This window comes from Mytilus galloprovincialis, chromosome 12 (assembly GCF_965363235.1).
Source record: "Mytilus galloprovincialis chromosome 12, xbMytGall1.hap1.1, whole genome shotgun sequence".
NCBI lineage: Eukaryota > Metazoa > Mollusca > Bivalvia > Mytilida > Mytilidae > Mytilus > Mytilus galloprovincialis.
In genome coordinates, this window is record NC_134849.1 from 55,508,429 (window position 1) to 55,522,921 (window position 14,493).

At 31.0% G+C, this 14,493-nt stretch overlaps 1 protein-coding gene across 1 annotated transcript; it reads left to right on the forward strand.

Annotated features, from left to right (window-relative positions):
* The first annotated feature begins 1,761 nt into the window (after positions 1-1,761).
* Positions 1,762-13,848, forward strand: LOC143054290 (acidic phospholipase A2 PA-1G-like). Its single transcript, XM_076227247.1, has 6 exons — positions 1,762-1,842; positions 10,807-10,896; positions 11,585-11,680; positions 12,293-12,431; positions 12,680-12,789; positions 13,538-13,848. Exons 2-6 carry the CDS (start codon positions 10,851-10,853, stop codon positions 13,666-13,668), a joined length of 522 nt encoding a protein of 173 aa, XP_076083362.1. The 5' UTR covers positions 1,762-1,842; positions 10,807-10,850; the 3' UTR covers positions 13,669-13,848.
* The last annotated feature ends 645 nt before the right edge of the window (positions 13,849-14,493 follow it).

Genomic DNA, 14,493 nt, shown 5'->3' on the forward strand with positions numbered 1-14,493 from the left:
CAAACAAATGTAACAACGAAGCACAGAGAAATCATCCCTTCGTATAAATGACGGACGCCAACACAAGTTAAAATAAAATTGACAACGACATGGCTAAAAAAGAAAAGGCAAACAGACAAACAATAGTACATAAAACGCAACTTAGAAAACTAAAGACTAAGCAAAGCGAACCCAACCAAAACAATGGGGGATTTCAGTTGCTCCGAGACGGTAAATAGATCATGCTCGACATATGGCATTCGATGATCATGTTAGTACAAACCCGGTAATAAGTCTAATTCTGTAGGTCACATTCGTGAAAAGTGAACGGGATTGTAGGTGCGACATTAGAAACAAGTCCGCTGTCATCTATGAAACGGATTTTAAATAACGGTCAACCAACGCGTGATGGCGTCCGTCAAATTTACGAAGGAATGATTTCAACTGGTCAGGAATCGAACTCATGCTACTGAGATATCGTAGTACCAAATCGTCTTGCACTATGCATGACGCGCGAGACCACTCGACCACATAGAATCTATGTATATGGTCTTTTATTATGTTGTTGCTTATATTTTGGCATTGCAAATAATCGTGATTTTTTTTGCACTGCATTTGGAATAAAATATTTAACAGGAAAACATGTGAGTGCCGTTTCAAAGTGGATTTTTTAAATGCAGTTGAAACAAAAATACCGAGCTCCAAGGAAAATTCAAAACGGACATTCTGTTATCAAACCGAAAGTTCATACACACCAAGCGAATGGATAATAACTGGCATACTCCTGACGTGGAACAGTTATATATAAGTTTACCTTGAACTTATGTCGCAGTCGTCAGTATATCCCTTGGTGACATTATATTCACATAAATATGTTGATCAGAACCATAGTTAACAAATGTAAAAGATTTTCCTTGTCTTAGTTTCCTATTTTATTGACATATATGAAGGTCTTCACAGAAAATGTTAAATGTACATTTCTATTATTTTACCGTGTAAGTATTTCGTAGTCGACATAAAGTCCCTTTATGACTTTCTGACATATTATAATATGTCTATGAATATAATTGATGAAAATCAATCGCTATTAGACCGATTATATTTCACATGGGTTTCGTAGTCGCGGTTTATGTTAATACACAGTTAGTAGTGGTGTTGCAACCCTTTGTAAAAACAAATCTGATTTTTGTTAAGCCGACGAAATTGCTAAAAGATGATTTAACATATAAAACGTTAACAAGTTGTTAGTGATTTACATAAGATAACCAATATAGTAACTTTTCCGATGCAAACAGAAAAGGCGCAGACACATATTTAAAATAACAAAGCCGTCATGTGTATTCTTTTTAAAGAAATCTGATATTGCAGGGTTAATATTTAGAATGACATGTGACTAAAGTTTAGAAAGAATACATGAACAAAATGTGTGAACAATGTCCTTTAATTATTGGTTCATTCATCAAAATCACTGATTTAACCTTGATATTATCATTATAACATTCAATATATAGTAGAACTACATGAACAGGATGAGGTAGTATAAGTTTAAATCTAGACAAATGCTATCCTATATATTGAACTTCTTTTTGTGAATAAAAAATTAATTGACTATTTAGTTAACGAAGTGGTCATAATTATTTCTAAAGAAATATAATAAAACAAGGTTTATTTTTAGAATGAAGGTATATACGATCGTGAGCTTAAAACAAATAAAATACAAATATACAATTTGCTGCACGATTTCTTTTAGTTTTCATTCATGTTTATTACTGGTGTTTAACATGTTTAACTTGGACGGTTGATAAACAAAATGATTTGGAAAGAGTAAAAATGGTATTAATAGTTTGCTAAAGAGCAAGAAAGGTAAGAATAATTAGCTATCTATATTGCATTACTAGTTTACGATGGGAATAAAAACTGCTAAGTATAACATGAGTAATTAGCTATTTATTTTATATAAAAGAGAAAAATAATATGATAATTAAAAACCAATTGTTCAGAGAACAATTGAAAGTCTTTCCACACCAAAGAAATTTTCATAAGAAGATAGTTTTTCATACTGATGCAATAAATGATGGTTTGATTATCTTTTTGAGTGATATAAGGGAGATAATATGCTACTTCCGGTAAAATGAATGTCACATCCGGTCTCATATGATAGCTTCTTTCACACTGATTCCAAAAATATATAGTTTCTATATACTTTTGTATGTAGAATGGGAGATAATTGGCCACTTCCTGTTTGTTGGAAGTCATTTTTAGTCTTCAGTTATCTGTTTTATGTATCTATAGAACAAAATATATGGATTCTGGGTACTTTTAGGTGAAAAAAATTGCAAAAAAAGCTACTTCCGGTTTTCTCAAGGTCACTTCCGGTAGTCATTTTTCAAGGTCATTTGTCACCTAATCTTTTGTACAAGGTCAAATGCCTTTATAATGAACTTAGTTGAAGTCATAATCAAATAACTTCATATCAAGACATTTTAGGGGCAACAACTCCTATAAGATGCCATTAAATTGTATAAGACTAAATGTAGCATATCTTCATTACAATAAAGCTGACATTTTGCACTTGTTCTTTAGTATGTATCTTTCAAAGTGTCTGAGAAATTACAAAAACAAGTAAAAGTCACAATTGAGAACTTGACCTTGACCTTTGACCTTGACCTCATATTCTAAGTTAGGACTTAGGGGACTCAAATAAAAACATTCCAGGGTTATACGGTTAACTGTTTATGAGTTAAATTAACATACCGACAAATTTATTTTGTAAAGGTAGATAACTCCTATAAAATTTCATCGAATCACTTCGATCGAAATTAGCCAAAAATTTCTGAGGATGTAACGAACAATTTGTAAAAAGAATTTTGTCGCTATCTTTTTTTGTTACGAAGGAGATGCACACAGAGTTTAACAGTGAAAAGGGAGATAACTCTTACATAGAAAATGGATCGGCTTAGCAGGGTGAAATTTAAAAGAACATCAACTATACGATACTATATGGGAAATATCTAAGCGACATATTGCGAAACAAACATTTTGCGCAAGAACAAAATTTGGCGGAAGAAAAAAATAATAATAATAATAATAATCAGAAGAAAAACAATAAGTCTTTCCACAGAAAAGTGGAAAGACTTAATTAAAAACCAATTGTTCAGAGAACAATTGAAAGTCTTTCCACAACAAAGAAATTTGGATAAGAAGGTAGTTTCTTCATACTGATGCAATAAATGATGGTTTAATTATCTTTTTGAGTGATATAAGGGAGATAATATGCTACTTCCGGTAAAATGAATGTCACATCCTGTCTCATATGATAGCTTCTTTCACACTGATTCCAAAAATATATAGTTTCTATATACTTTTGTATGTAGAATGGGAGATAATTGGCCACTTCCGGTTTGTTGGAAGTCATTTTTTTGTCTTCAGTAATCTGTTTTATGTATCTATATGACAAAATATATGGATTCTGGGTACTTTTAGGTGAAAAAATTGCAAAAAAAAGCTACTTCCGGTTTTCTAAAGGTCACTTCCGGTAGCCATTTTTCAAGGTCATTTGTCACCTAACCTTTTGTATGAGGTCAAATGTCTTTATAATGAACTTAATTGAAGTTATAATCAAATAACCTCATATCAAGACATTTCAGGGGCAACAACTCCTATAAGATGTCATTTAATTGTATAAGACTAAATGTAGCATATCTTCATTTCCATAAAGCTGACATTTTGCACTTGTTCTTTAATATGTATCTTTCAAAGTGTCAGAAAAAATGCAAAAACAAGCAAAAGTCACAATTGAGAACTTGACCTTGACCTTTGACCTTGACCTCATATTCTAAGTTAGGACCTAGGGGACTCAAATAAAAACATTCAAGGGTTATACGGTTAACTGTTTATGAGTTAAATAAACATACCGACAAATTTATTTTGTAAAGGTAGATAACTCCTATAAAATTTCATCGAATCGCTTCGAGTTATCTACCTTTACAAAATAAATTTGTCGATATGTTTTTTTAACTCATAAACAGTTAACCGTATAACCCTGGAATGTTTTTATTTAGGGCTCCTAGGTCCTAACTTAGAAAATGAGGTTTAGGTCAAAGGTCAAGGTCAAGTTCTCAATTGTGACTTTTGCTTTTTTTTGCATTTTCTCCGACACTTTGAAAGATACATATAAAAGAACAAGTGAAAAATGTCTGTTTTATTGTAATGAAGATATGCTACATTTAGTCTTATACAATTTAATGGCATCTTATAGGAGTTAGTGCCCCTGAAATGTCTTGATATGAGGTTATTTGATTATCACTTCAACTTAGTTCATTATAAAGGCATTTGACCTTTAACAAAAGGTTAAGTGACAAATGACCTTGAAAAATGACTACCGGAAGTGACTTTGGGAAAACCGGAAGTAGTTTTTTTTGCAATTTTTACATATTAAAGTACTCAGAATCCATATATTTCGTCATATAGATACCTAAACTAATTACGGACGACTAAAATGACTTCCAACAAACCGGAAGTGACCAATTTATAAAAGGAATTTTGTCGCTATCTTTTTTTGTTACGAAGGAGATGCACACAGATGATAAACAGTGAATAGGGAGATAACTCTAACAAAAAAAATGGTTTGCCTTAGCAGGGTGAAATTTAAAAGCGCATAAACTATACGATACCATATGAGAAATATCTAAGGGACATATTGCGAAACAAACATCTATCGCAAGAACAAAATTTGGCGGAAGAAAAAAAAAATAATAATAATCAGAAGAAATACAATAAGTCTTTTCACAAAAAAGTGAAAAGACTTAATAATCAGAACAAATACAATAAGTCTTTCCACAGAAAAGTGGAAAGACTTAATAAATATCTATCTTGCACTACTAGTTTACTATAGAGAAAAAAGGTAAAACTAATAAACTATGTATCTTTTTTAATCAGAGTCATCAATATTGCTACTTTTTATACCTCCGTCTTTGACGGAATGCATTGCGATATACAGTATAGCTGCCATTGACAAAGAGCATGCTTTGATATAAATTTATGAACCCTGTATAACTATGAAAATTTTTAATGATGTAAATACCGATCCACGCCCAAAGGATATTTACAAAATTGGATTAGATATTAATGTTCAAAATATACAATGACAAATTTAAAAAGGAAAATGTTTTAACACGTATTCGAGATGATAAACAACGTCAGTGCCTAGAATTTATACTTAAGACCATTATGTATTATTTGTGAAGTTGATAAGGAATATTTCAAAACGAAAAATGTTCTTTGGTAAAGCACCCCATACCCTACCCCTTCCCTTGCAACGAAATTCTTCCTCAGTCACGAATCATTGAATATCATGGTAGAAATATGTTTGAATATATTTATTTTTGGTAAGAAAAAGAATTGTGTATTTTATTTTATTTTGATGAATTAAACATAACTTAATATTTGTTTCTTTATTTTACATTTGTGAAGAGCTATGCGCAATATCTGCTAAAGTTAAATTCATATAAAAACAATCATACCCCTTTTCCTAATTTCATATCATATACTAAATGTGAGTTGCAGAATCATAATTTCCTTTTCCAATCAAAACTATTCCTTTTTTGACTTGATACCGATCTTTCTTGCTTGCATGGAATGACTAGTGAAATACTGTCGTCATTTGTTTTAATGCATATAATTTAACATAATTTATCGCACATTGGTACAATTTAAAATTAAAGATAGTACAAATAGGTCGCATTCAAATTTATTGTTTTCTCGATTAAATGCAAAATATTTGAACTTATATGTATGCAGTGGATATTGTCAATTATAGAAAAGAAAAAAAATATTATGATGTTCCCCTGATGCATTTCTTATTCAAAGGAACACATTGGTTCTCTACGTCCTTTTTTAGATTTGCAATGTCCATATACTGTTAATCAGTATATTCATGATGATATAATACAAACTACACTATCGTACAAAATACAAAAAGAGGCGAATGCCATACTTTATTGAACATAATTCTATGAACGTACATAGTTAATTCCCCGAGGGTATTACTAGCCCAGTAGTCAGAACTTTTGTGTTGACTTGAGTAACATGTAATATAGATGTGGTCATAGTTAACTGTTTGCTTTATTTTGCCTTTTTAACATATTTTTATTCGAGAGTCACTGATGAGTCTTGTTTAGACGAGACGCGCGTCTGGCGCAAATATAATATTTCAATCCTGATATCTATGATAAGTTTATTTATATAATTTATACATGCAGTTTAATGAAAATAGTTTTATACTGGTCATTTGAGAATCATTTTTTATTTTAAAATAGTATCTGCAATATTTGTTACAAATTACAATGGATTACTAAAAGGATGTATTGGTGTCCGTTTATCTTCAATGAACTTCGGCTTGAGATTGAGTGTTAATTTCCGCCAATTGTCTGGATCGGAAATACTTAATCGCTTGTTGAAACTTAAAATCATACAATAGGATTCGGACATAGACGGGTCAGTCGTAATTTGTTTATAATGATTTGTAATGGACATTAATATTAATTGAAAAAAAAGAAGTATTTTTTTTCAATTAATATTAATGTCAATTATGAATCTTTTGTTTTAATTTATTATAGAAAAAGGCCGATTCAACAAAATCTAAATAGGCATAAATAAATAAATAATATGGCAATCGAACAGCATGTATAAGCAAACTTTAAATAATTTTTCATTTACAAAGCAACAAATCTAGATCTCTATAGTATGTTCTTCTTCAGTACATCTATCCAACAACAATCCTCGTCATACATACATAAATATACAATAAAGAAAATCATCTTTCTGCTAATAATTTGTTAATGGTTTTTCATTTTTAAATTTTGTCATCTTTTCAAAGTATTTTATATCAAAAAAGAGCTGTTATTGATATAATAATACTGTACAAATTAAAAAAAAATGCATTTTCAACCTTTTAAACTCTTATTTTTTATTACCTTATTTGTGCTATATTCTACAATTTCGGCAACCTAGAAACATAAATTTATAATGGTATAGTTTTTATCGTGTATTGCATCACTGTATCATAGTTGGAATAGGATCCCAGTTTAGGCAACCCGTCCGGTATGTAGTTCTTAAAAAAAATATGTAACTTTTGTTATAAATTGTGTAGTGTTATCATTTCACTAGTTCTGTAACTGAATGTAGATTTATTTGAAAGGATAGGCTTTCTAGTTTGAATTTCTGTAAAACTTTTGATTGATTTAAACAGTGTTAAATGTAATCTGGCGTCAGTACATATAGTTAATTGCCTAAATTATAGCCTTTATTCTTCCCCGGAAGTAGACAGACTGACCCTGTTGTCAATAAAAACTAATTTTTGCAACGGAATGCCGAGGTTACGTGTTTGTGTTGCTTAATCTCTATTTCTGTACAGTGTTTTTTTTTAGTTTTGGAAGGGAGAGTTGCGCGAACCTAGTGAGAAAAGAAATAATAAAAAGCTTTCCTTACGGCAGTTCGCTGCTCAGTTTCAAAATAAATGATAGCTTTCCATAACAGAAGTAAAATATTGATAGCGGATTTATTAAGGAATCAAAAAATCAAAAAAAATATAGGGGTCAATGTGCTTGTTTTCGAGATATCAGCTGTTGAAATTTTCTCTCTTGATTTTTCATAGTTTTATCATTGACCAGTTAAAGTTCTCAAAACATATTGAAAAATAAATAAGATTGTATAATACTTTTTCAAATGGCTAATTATTCATGCTATTATGCATGTAAAAGATTTATGAAAAGAAAATGGGGGTCCATGGGCAACATTAAGGCATTTAAATGGATACAACCAGAAGATTTCGAAAATCTGACAAAAAAAATTTCTTGTCAAATTTTGCTGTTATAGAATTATAGTAACTTTATTCTCAACATGGTGGAGTCTTTTTTTCAATTCATGGGTTTTAAATGCACCTGATTTCTTTCAGAATATATAAACGAATTTTTGAAATAAGACTTTTAATGTTCCCTTCAATTTACTATGCATGGAAATTATGAATGCATCATAAGCTACCTTGATTTATCATTTTCAAAAGAAGAAACTTATGATGCATTCAAAAAATTCTATTTATAAATTAAGAAGGTAATCTGGTTGTCTCTTAGGTACAAAAAGTACACGGATGTCGATGAGCCCAAATTTAGATTTAATGCAAATGAAACGATTTCTTTGAAACGACGATTGTTTTTCAATTCTTCAAAAATAAAGAAGACATATGTTTTCAAATTTAATTATCAATCAGGTTGTCTGTGAACCAAATTTTTAATTAAATGCATGTCAAAAGATTTATTAGAATTATTCAAAAGATTATTATTTTATTCTTTCAGAAAATATATTAAATAATTCACTAAAATTTTCTAAAAAATCACCGATAACAAGAAAACGAGAAAACATACATAGACAACAGGACTGGGAGAAAGAAAAGAAAAAACGGGAATCAGCATGACTCGGAATATCTTTATTTATATCTTTTTTCTTTTTTAATGTGCTAAAAAAAATATTTTATTCTTATTGCATTAATTGTTTTAATATTTAACACCCCTTTAAACTACATTGATTGTTTTATATTAAGCGCTTATGGTAATTTTAAATAGATAATGCGCTTTATCAATAATGATAATAATAATAATAATAATAATAATAAACTTTAAGTTATTATTTTTCCACGAGTGACTAAACAACACATTAGTTCACGAATGCGCAAAGCGCATGAGATTATTATCAATGTTTTTCAGTCAGGAGTTGAATATTTTTCGATATTTGAATTCTTTGATAAGTTATTTTTTTTATTTCATTGGCAATAAAGAGAATTACTAAATTATAGTAGACAATGTTAGGAACTATATTTTTTTCTAATAGATAAATGAAGATGTGACGTGAGTGCCAATGAGACAACTCTCCATCCAAATAACAATTTATAAAAGTAAACCATTATAGGTCAACGTACTGCCTTCAACACGGAGCTATGGCACCGAACAACACGCTATAAAGGGCCCCAAAATCTAAGCCTACACACTTTTTTTATTCGACGTCATGACAACGCCTTTTGTTGTATAACGTCTGAGGAGTGAAATAACCAGATTTATTCACATGTGAAATTATCGGTTGTTATTTCACTGGGAAATACGTATAACTAATTGCAACCAATGAAATAAATACCGTTTACATTATTAGGCAAGATTTTAATATTTTCAAATTTAAACAAAACTGCAGACTATTTTATTCAGAGAGGGAGGAGTTGCGAATACAAAAAATATTATCATATAAAAAATGAACGACTCCATATTACTGTATACCACCCGCGTTTATAAAGTTAGTTGTACGCCACGAAATGCAGTGACGGATCAATAATTTTCATAAAAAAGGGGAGGCACTGACTGCCTAAGAGGGTACCCCCTCCGTTAGTTCTCTAAATAACCAACAAAAGGTCTCCCTCCTGAGGGATGGGTCCGGCCTCCTGAAATCGCCTCTGAGAAGTCCATGATGTCATAAAACACATATTCTTCGTCATCTGATTCTTACCCTGATAGGCCTAGATTAACAATCCAAGAATTATCTTTTACAAACAAGGAATTTATAAGCAATGATTACACTTTTGGAATGGGTGAGATGTGGTCACTAGGTTTCAAAGCAAACGACAATCCTTTGAAAGATGAAACTGTGGAAACGTAACGACAAAGTGTAGTCGATGTAAATTGTCTCTTCAGACAGAGAACCTGTCGGGATAATTAGCTCTCCGAGGGAAACACAATTCTTCTTTTGTATTATAGTTACAATCGTATCCGTATTATCATATGAATTCTGACATATATGCTGTAAATGTTTCGATTACCAAAGAATGAACACATAGACGTATACCTAATTAAAAAATAAACACAGATAACTGTCTTATTTATTGGCCTTTGTTTTTGGACGATGGGCATGCAGAATTGACAAGAGATGGACAAAACTTTCGTTTGCTATAAGTTTATCGACAGAAAGTAGTTGACCGATAACGGACCCCTAGAACAGTATTTTGCTGGACACAGACGTCGTCACTATATTCACAATTGCGTTGTAAAATTAACCGAAGACAACTTACATTATGTTAAGTACGAATATCTTTGCATACAGACAGCAATATGTGTTGATCAGAAGTATGACAACAATTGCCTTTCCTGTATGAGCTTTAATGCTTGGCAACAAAAGATATCTGAACAGAAATCCAGTACTGAGACCTTACATGAGACAAACCACAGAAATATGCAGACCAGGGAATGTAGAAAATCAAATACTAGTAGACGTATTATACACTATTAGAAAAAATAATATCACAAAAATACTGAACTTCGAGGAAAATTCAAAAACGGAAAGCCCCTAATCAGAGTAAAGGTTGACCATGCCATCGGAAAATGAAAAGAAAACAAGAATTTAAGAGGACTGTTTGACGATTCACATCTGTGAACAAAGATTTTTTGCCTTTGTGTGAAGTCGGAAGACTTATTTACGTGATTATTTCATTTAACTATGTATCATAATTGGATTTATATTTTCATTTTGGGAAGACCCCTTATTTTTCGTTATATGTAATTGTAAGTCTAAGTGTAATCCTAGTTTCCATCAATGTCTACCAACCCTATATGGAAAAACACGGTAATCACAAGGTTGCTTTGTTACCAATCATATTCTTATTCATTTCGCAAAGGAGGTTTCATAGTGCAAGATACTCTTATTGATAAAAACAAAAATCGGGGCAATATCATGTACTAAACTACCATGATAATTTAATAATTATATATTAAACTTAATTACATTGCATTTTAGATGATTTGAATTATTTATCCAGCATTTAAAAGACAGACCAGAAAATGGGTATAGATCTGGTACTTCTGTTGGTCTTATGGATTTTGGCAGGTAAGTTGGATGGATGGGCTTTCTGTCCTGTTCCAGCATTTGTCCAGGATATAACAGTATTATGTATTATCTGTGCTATTTTTTATCCAAGTTATTAATTTATTCAATGATGATGGATGTCATAATATTGCAGATTACTAGAAGAATGCACATATATTTGTCTTCATGAGCGATATGTATTGAATTCATTATCTTCATTGAAACGTTTTGTTCGTTTAACGGAGTTTGTGAAATGGGGGTTTAATCTAATTTGGGAGCAGATAAACCCATTTTGACACTGCACAAGTATGAAGTAAAAGTACAAAGCACTTTAGAAAAAAAAACGAGAAAAGGTCACCAAACTTCAGGATGGACCCACACCAACTTAAAACTATGAAAGTAGAGTCAAAACGTGTTCTCTATTATGGAAGTTTAGCAGAGGTATCCACAGGTATGCGGTGATTGCATGGGTTAAATAAACAAACGTAAGCCATATTCTGCATGTGCTTACTTTAAATCAAGAGGATGTATTTTGTTTGTTGATTTACACTTTAATCAGGATGTTGGTTTTCTTGTTCTAATCGTCCTACATTTTGGAATGTTGAGACATAAAATAGCTTTCTATGTGTAATAGATTATCAATCATCTTTAAAGACGACTCTAAATGTGCTTCATTTAACTGCAAAACATTTTGTTTTTCTTATTTTAGTTGTATGCGTAGCAGCCATAGGTAGTCCAAATACATTGTTATGGACGTCTGTTCGGGAAACTGCAATGGATACAAATCAAGATTTGCTTTTACCAGGTAATACCATTTTGTGCAATTCAGTAAAGAGAGAAATATTTACTCTAATTTAGGTACATTTAAACAAGCAAGATATGTTATTTCATTTTACTTAAGTAAAAAAAAACATCAGATAAGTCTTGGAACGTATAATACAATGAGCAAGATGTTTTCAATTATTCCGCATTTTGTAATGTCGGGTACTGTAATAGCTGATTATGCGGAATGAATGAAGTTTATCATTGAACCTCGTACAGTAACCTTAAATGATTAACTTTCACGTCATTTTACACTGTAGTGAAAAGTAAAATTACAAAAATACTGAATTCCGAGGACAATTCAAAACGGAAAGTCCCTAATAAAATAGCAAAATCAAATGATAAAACACATCAAACAAATGGACAACAACTGTCATATTCCTGACTTCGTAAAGGTATTTTTTAAATGTAGAAAATGATGGATTGCATACTAAATAAAACATATATGCCGTTTCTAAGTACCAATTTCAATATAATCGGCAATCAGTCTGTTCAATGTGTTATGTAGAATACAACAAAAAACTATGTTTGCATTTTGCCAATTATTCTATAGTAAGCTTATGTTGAACGATTATATAATCTATTCATATTGTAGATGATCTCAAAAGTATTTATCGAATTCACTTTATACTCAAAACTAAGTCGGATAATGTTTATTTTGCCGATGATTTAAACAAGTATGGATGTTGGTGTGCACAAAACGGAACTAGCTATCCTGTTGACGAATTAGACAGGTACTTATTTTATCATTTTATATTCGATACTATTGGAACTACATCTTCCCATCGTGAATTTCATTTCGTTTTATTCTGGGCTCAGAAAACCCTTAACAAATTATAACCAATAACGTAATGGTGCAATAGCAGGATAATTAAAGCAAATAACGACGAAATAGTTATCAAAGGTATCAAATGGCAAAATCAAAACTTTATAAGACTTTAACATTTAAGTGATTCCTTAAAATGCAGCTTTTTATCTGTAGATGCTGTTTAAAGCACCAGATGTGCCTTAAAGAGATATTATCAAAAGGTTGTCCATTATCATCTAGATACTACTCCTATGAGCAGTGCTTTGGCTTAATATTTAAATGTAGTAAGTACAAATATTTACATCTTGTTATATAATCTTAATGCATATTAGGCAACAAAGCCGCGAAGTGGACTAGAAATTTGTAACGCAAAATTAAGTATCATGAAAAAAAAAGTTGGTTTACAAATTATTTTACATTCCGTATCAAGTCTCCTCAGTTTATCTGGACAATAATGTTAAGATCCATGTTTATGATGATTTTCATAAATTAGTGGTTTTAAAACATAACAAAAAACGGGTCCTATACTGAGACAAAAATAGAACCTTGTGTAGTAAACACCCTCACTTGATTACAGTCGCATAACATTCCATTTTATTGACAAAGTTGTGTAAACAAAACAATTCAAAACGGAAAGTCCCTTATCAAAAGGCAAAATCAAATGATAAAAAACATCAAACGAATGGACAACAACTGTCATATTCCTGACTTGGTACATGCATTTTCAAATGTAACGATACACAAAAGTCACATAGACAAAGCACATTTAATTTAACAAAAATGAAAGACAAGAATTCAAAACTGTACCATAACACAATGACGGGATATATAAGTAAAAATTCACGTCATATGTCGAAAAGAAACACAAAAGACATATATTAATATTAGTACAACGCACAAAAATTTACACGTCATGGTAAATCTCAATTTAATCTGTAAAAAGTTGATCCCTTTAGATATCATCTCACTTGACTGTTACTCTTTTTATCTTAGACACCTGAATTAATATGCATCTATATCATTATTATTCAGCTGATGGTGAGCAGTGCAAACAAAAATTCTGTACGTGTGATATCGAGGCAGCAAACTGTTTGTCAAATAAGAAACTTCTTTATAATCAACGATGGAAGAAAGGAAATAAAGATTACTGTATCAAAGCATAAATTCAAGAACAACTAAATCGAACAATGGAAAACAATGATTACTAACGCTGGTGCTCTGTGGTACAGACGTGTCTTTCTTTTTTAAATCATTCTCATTTTTTCGAGTTTCGAATGTTGCGATTGTTGTCTTTGTTCTGAATGCTACAGATTCATTTATATTCATAAATATATACAATTATAGTGTTTACAATTTTATTCTTTTGAATAGATTTTGGTTTGCTTATCTAAAAGCGAGAAGATATTGAGGGGCATAATAAATAGATGGGAATGAATCCTACTCTAATATCTGCACCCGCTTTTTTGCTAATGGCGTGCCGAAGTATGGTGACCAAACGCATATAATTAATGTCATCATCTAGGCCAGTGTTGAATTTTATAATGATAAGAGGAACACTTCGAGGGCATTCATGCCAACGACTATCCATCACAGTCAATGAAATCATGATTGTATTTTCGAAGCAATGAAATATGATTAACGCAATTGGCCTCACTTTGGGTTTGTCACTTTATTTACTTCTTTTCAAGTTGGTATTGGGCTTTGGATCTTTTTTTTTTCTTGCGCATCACTGAAGAAAAATCAATAGAGGAAATGCGCAACGTTTACACATAAATGTTAACTATTAATAATTCTACCTATAATACAAAGAGGCATACGTATATGTTATATACAAATATGTTATATTAAGTTAAAAAGATATGAAAAAGCATAATTCCTAATACAAATCAATGGCCACATGTGTTTCAGTTCATTTTTTGTACTCTGATATTATAGTCAGATTTGTTTGGTCTTCTTCAATACAAAGGGTCATTTAGTAAACATTTCTG

Bases quoted from the DNA above. Each gene is read 5' to 3' on its own strand.
- LOC143054290 (XM_076227247.1), top strand. From the start codon at position 10,851: ATGGGTATAGATCTGGTACTTCTGTTGGTCTTATGGATTTTGGCAG. The intron at 10,897-11,584 runs GTAAGTTGGATG...TTCTTATTTTAG, and splicing joins GGTCTTATGGATTTTGGCAG to TTGTATGCGTAGCAGCCATA. The intron at 12,790-13,537 runs GTAAGTACAAAT...ATTATTATTCAG, and splicing joins TGGCTTAATATTTAAATGTA to CTGATGGTGAGCAGTGCAAA.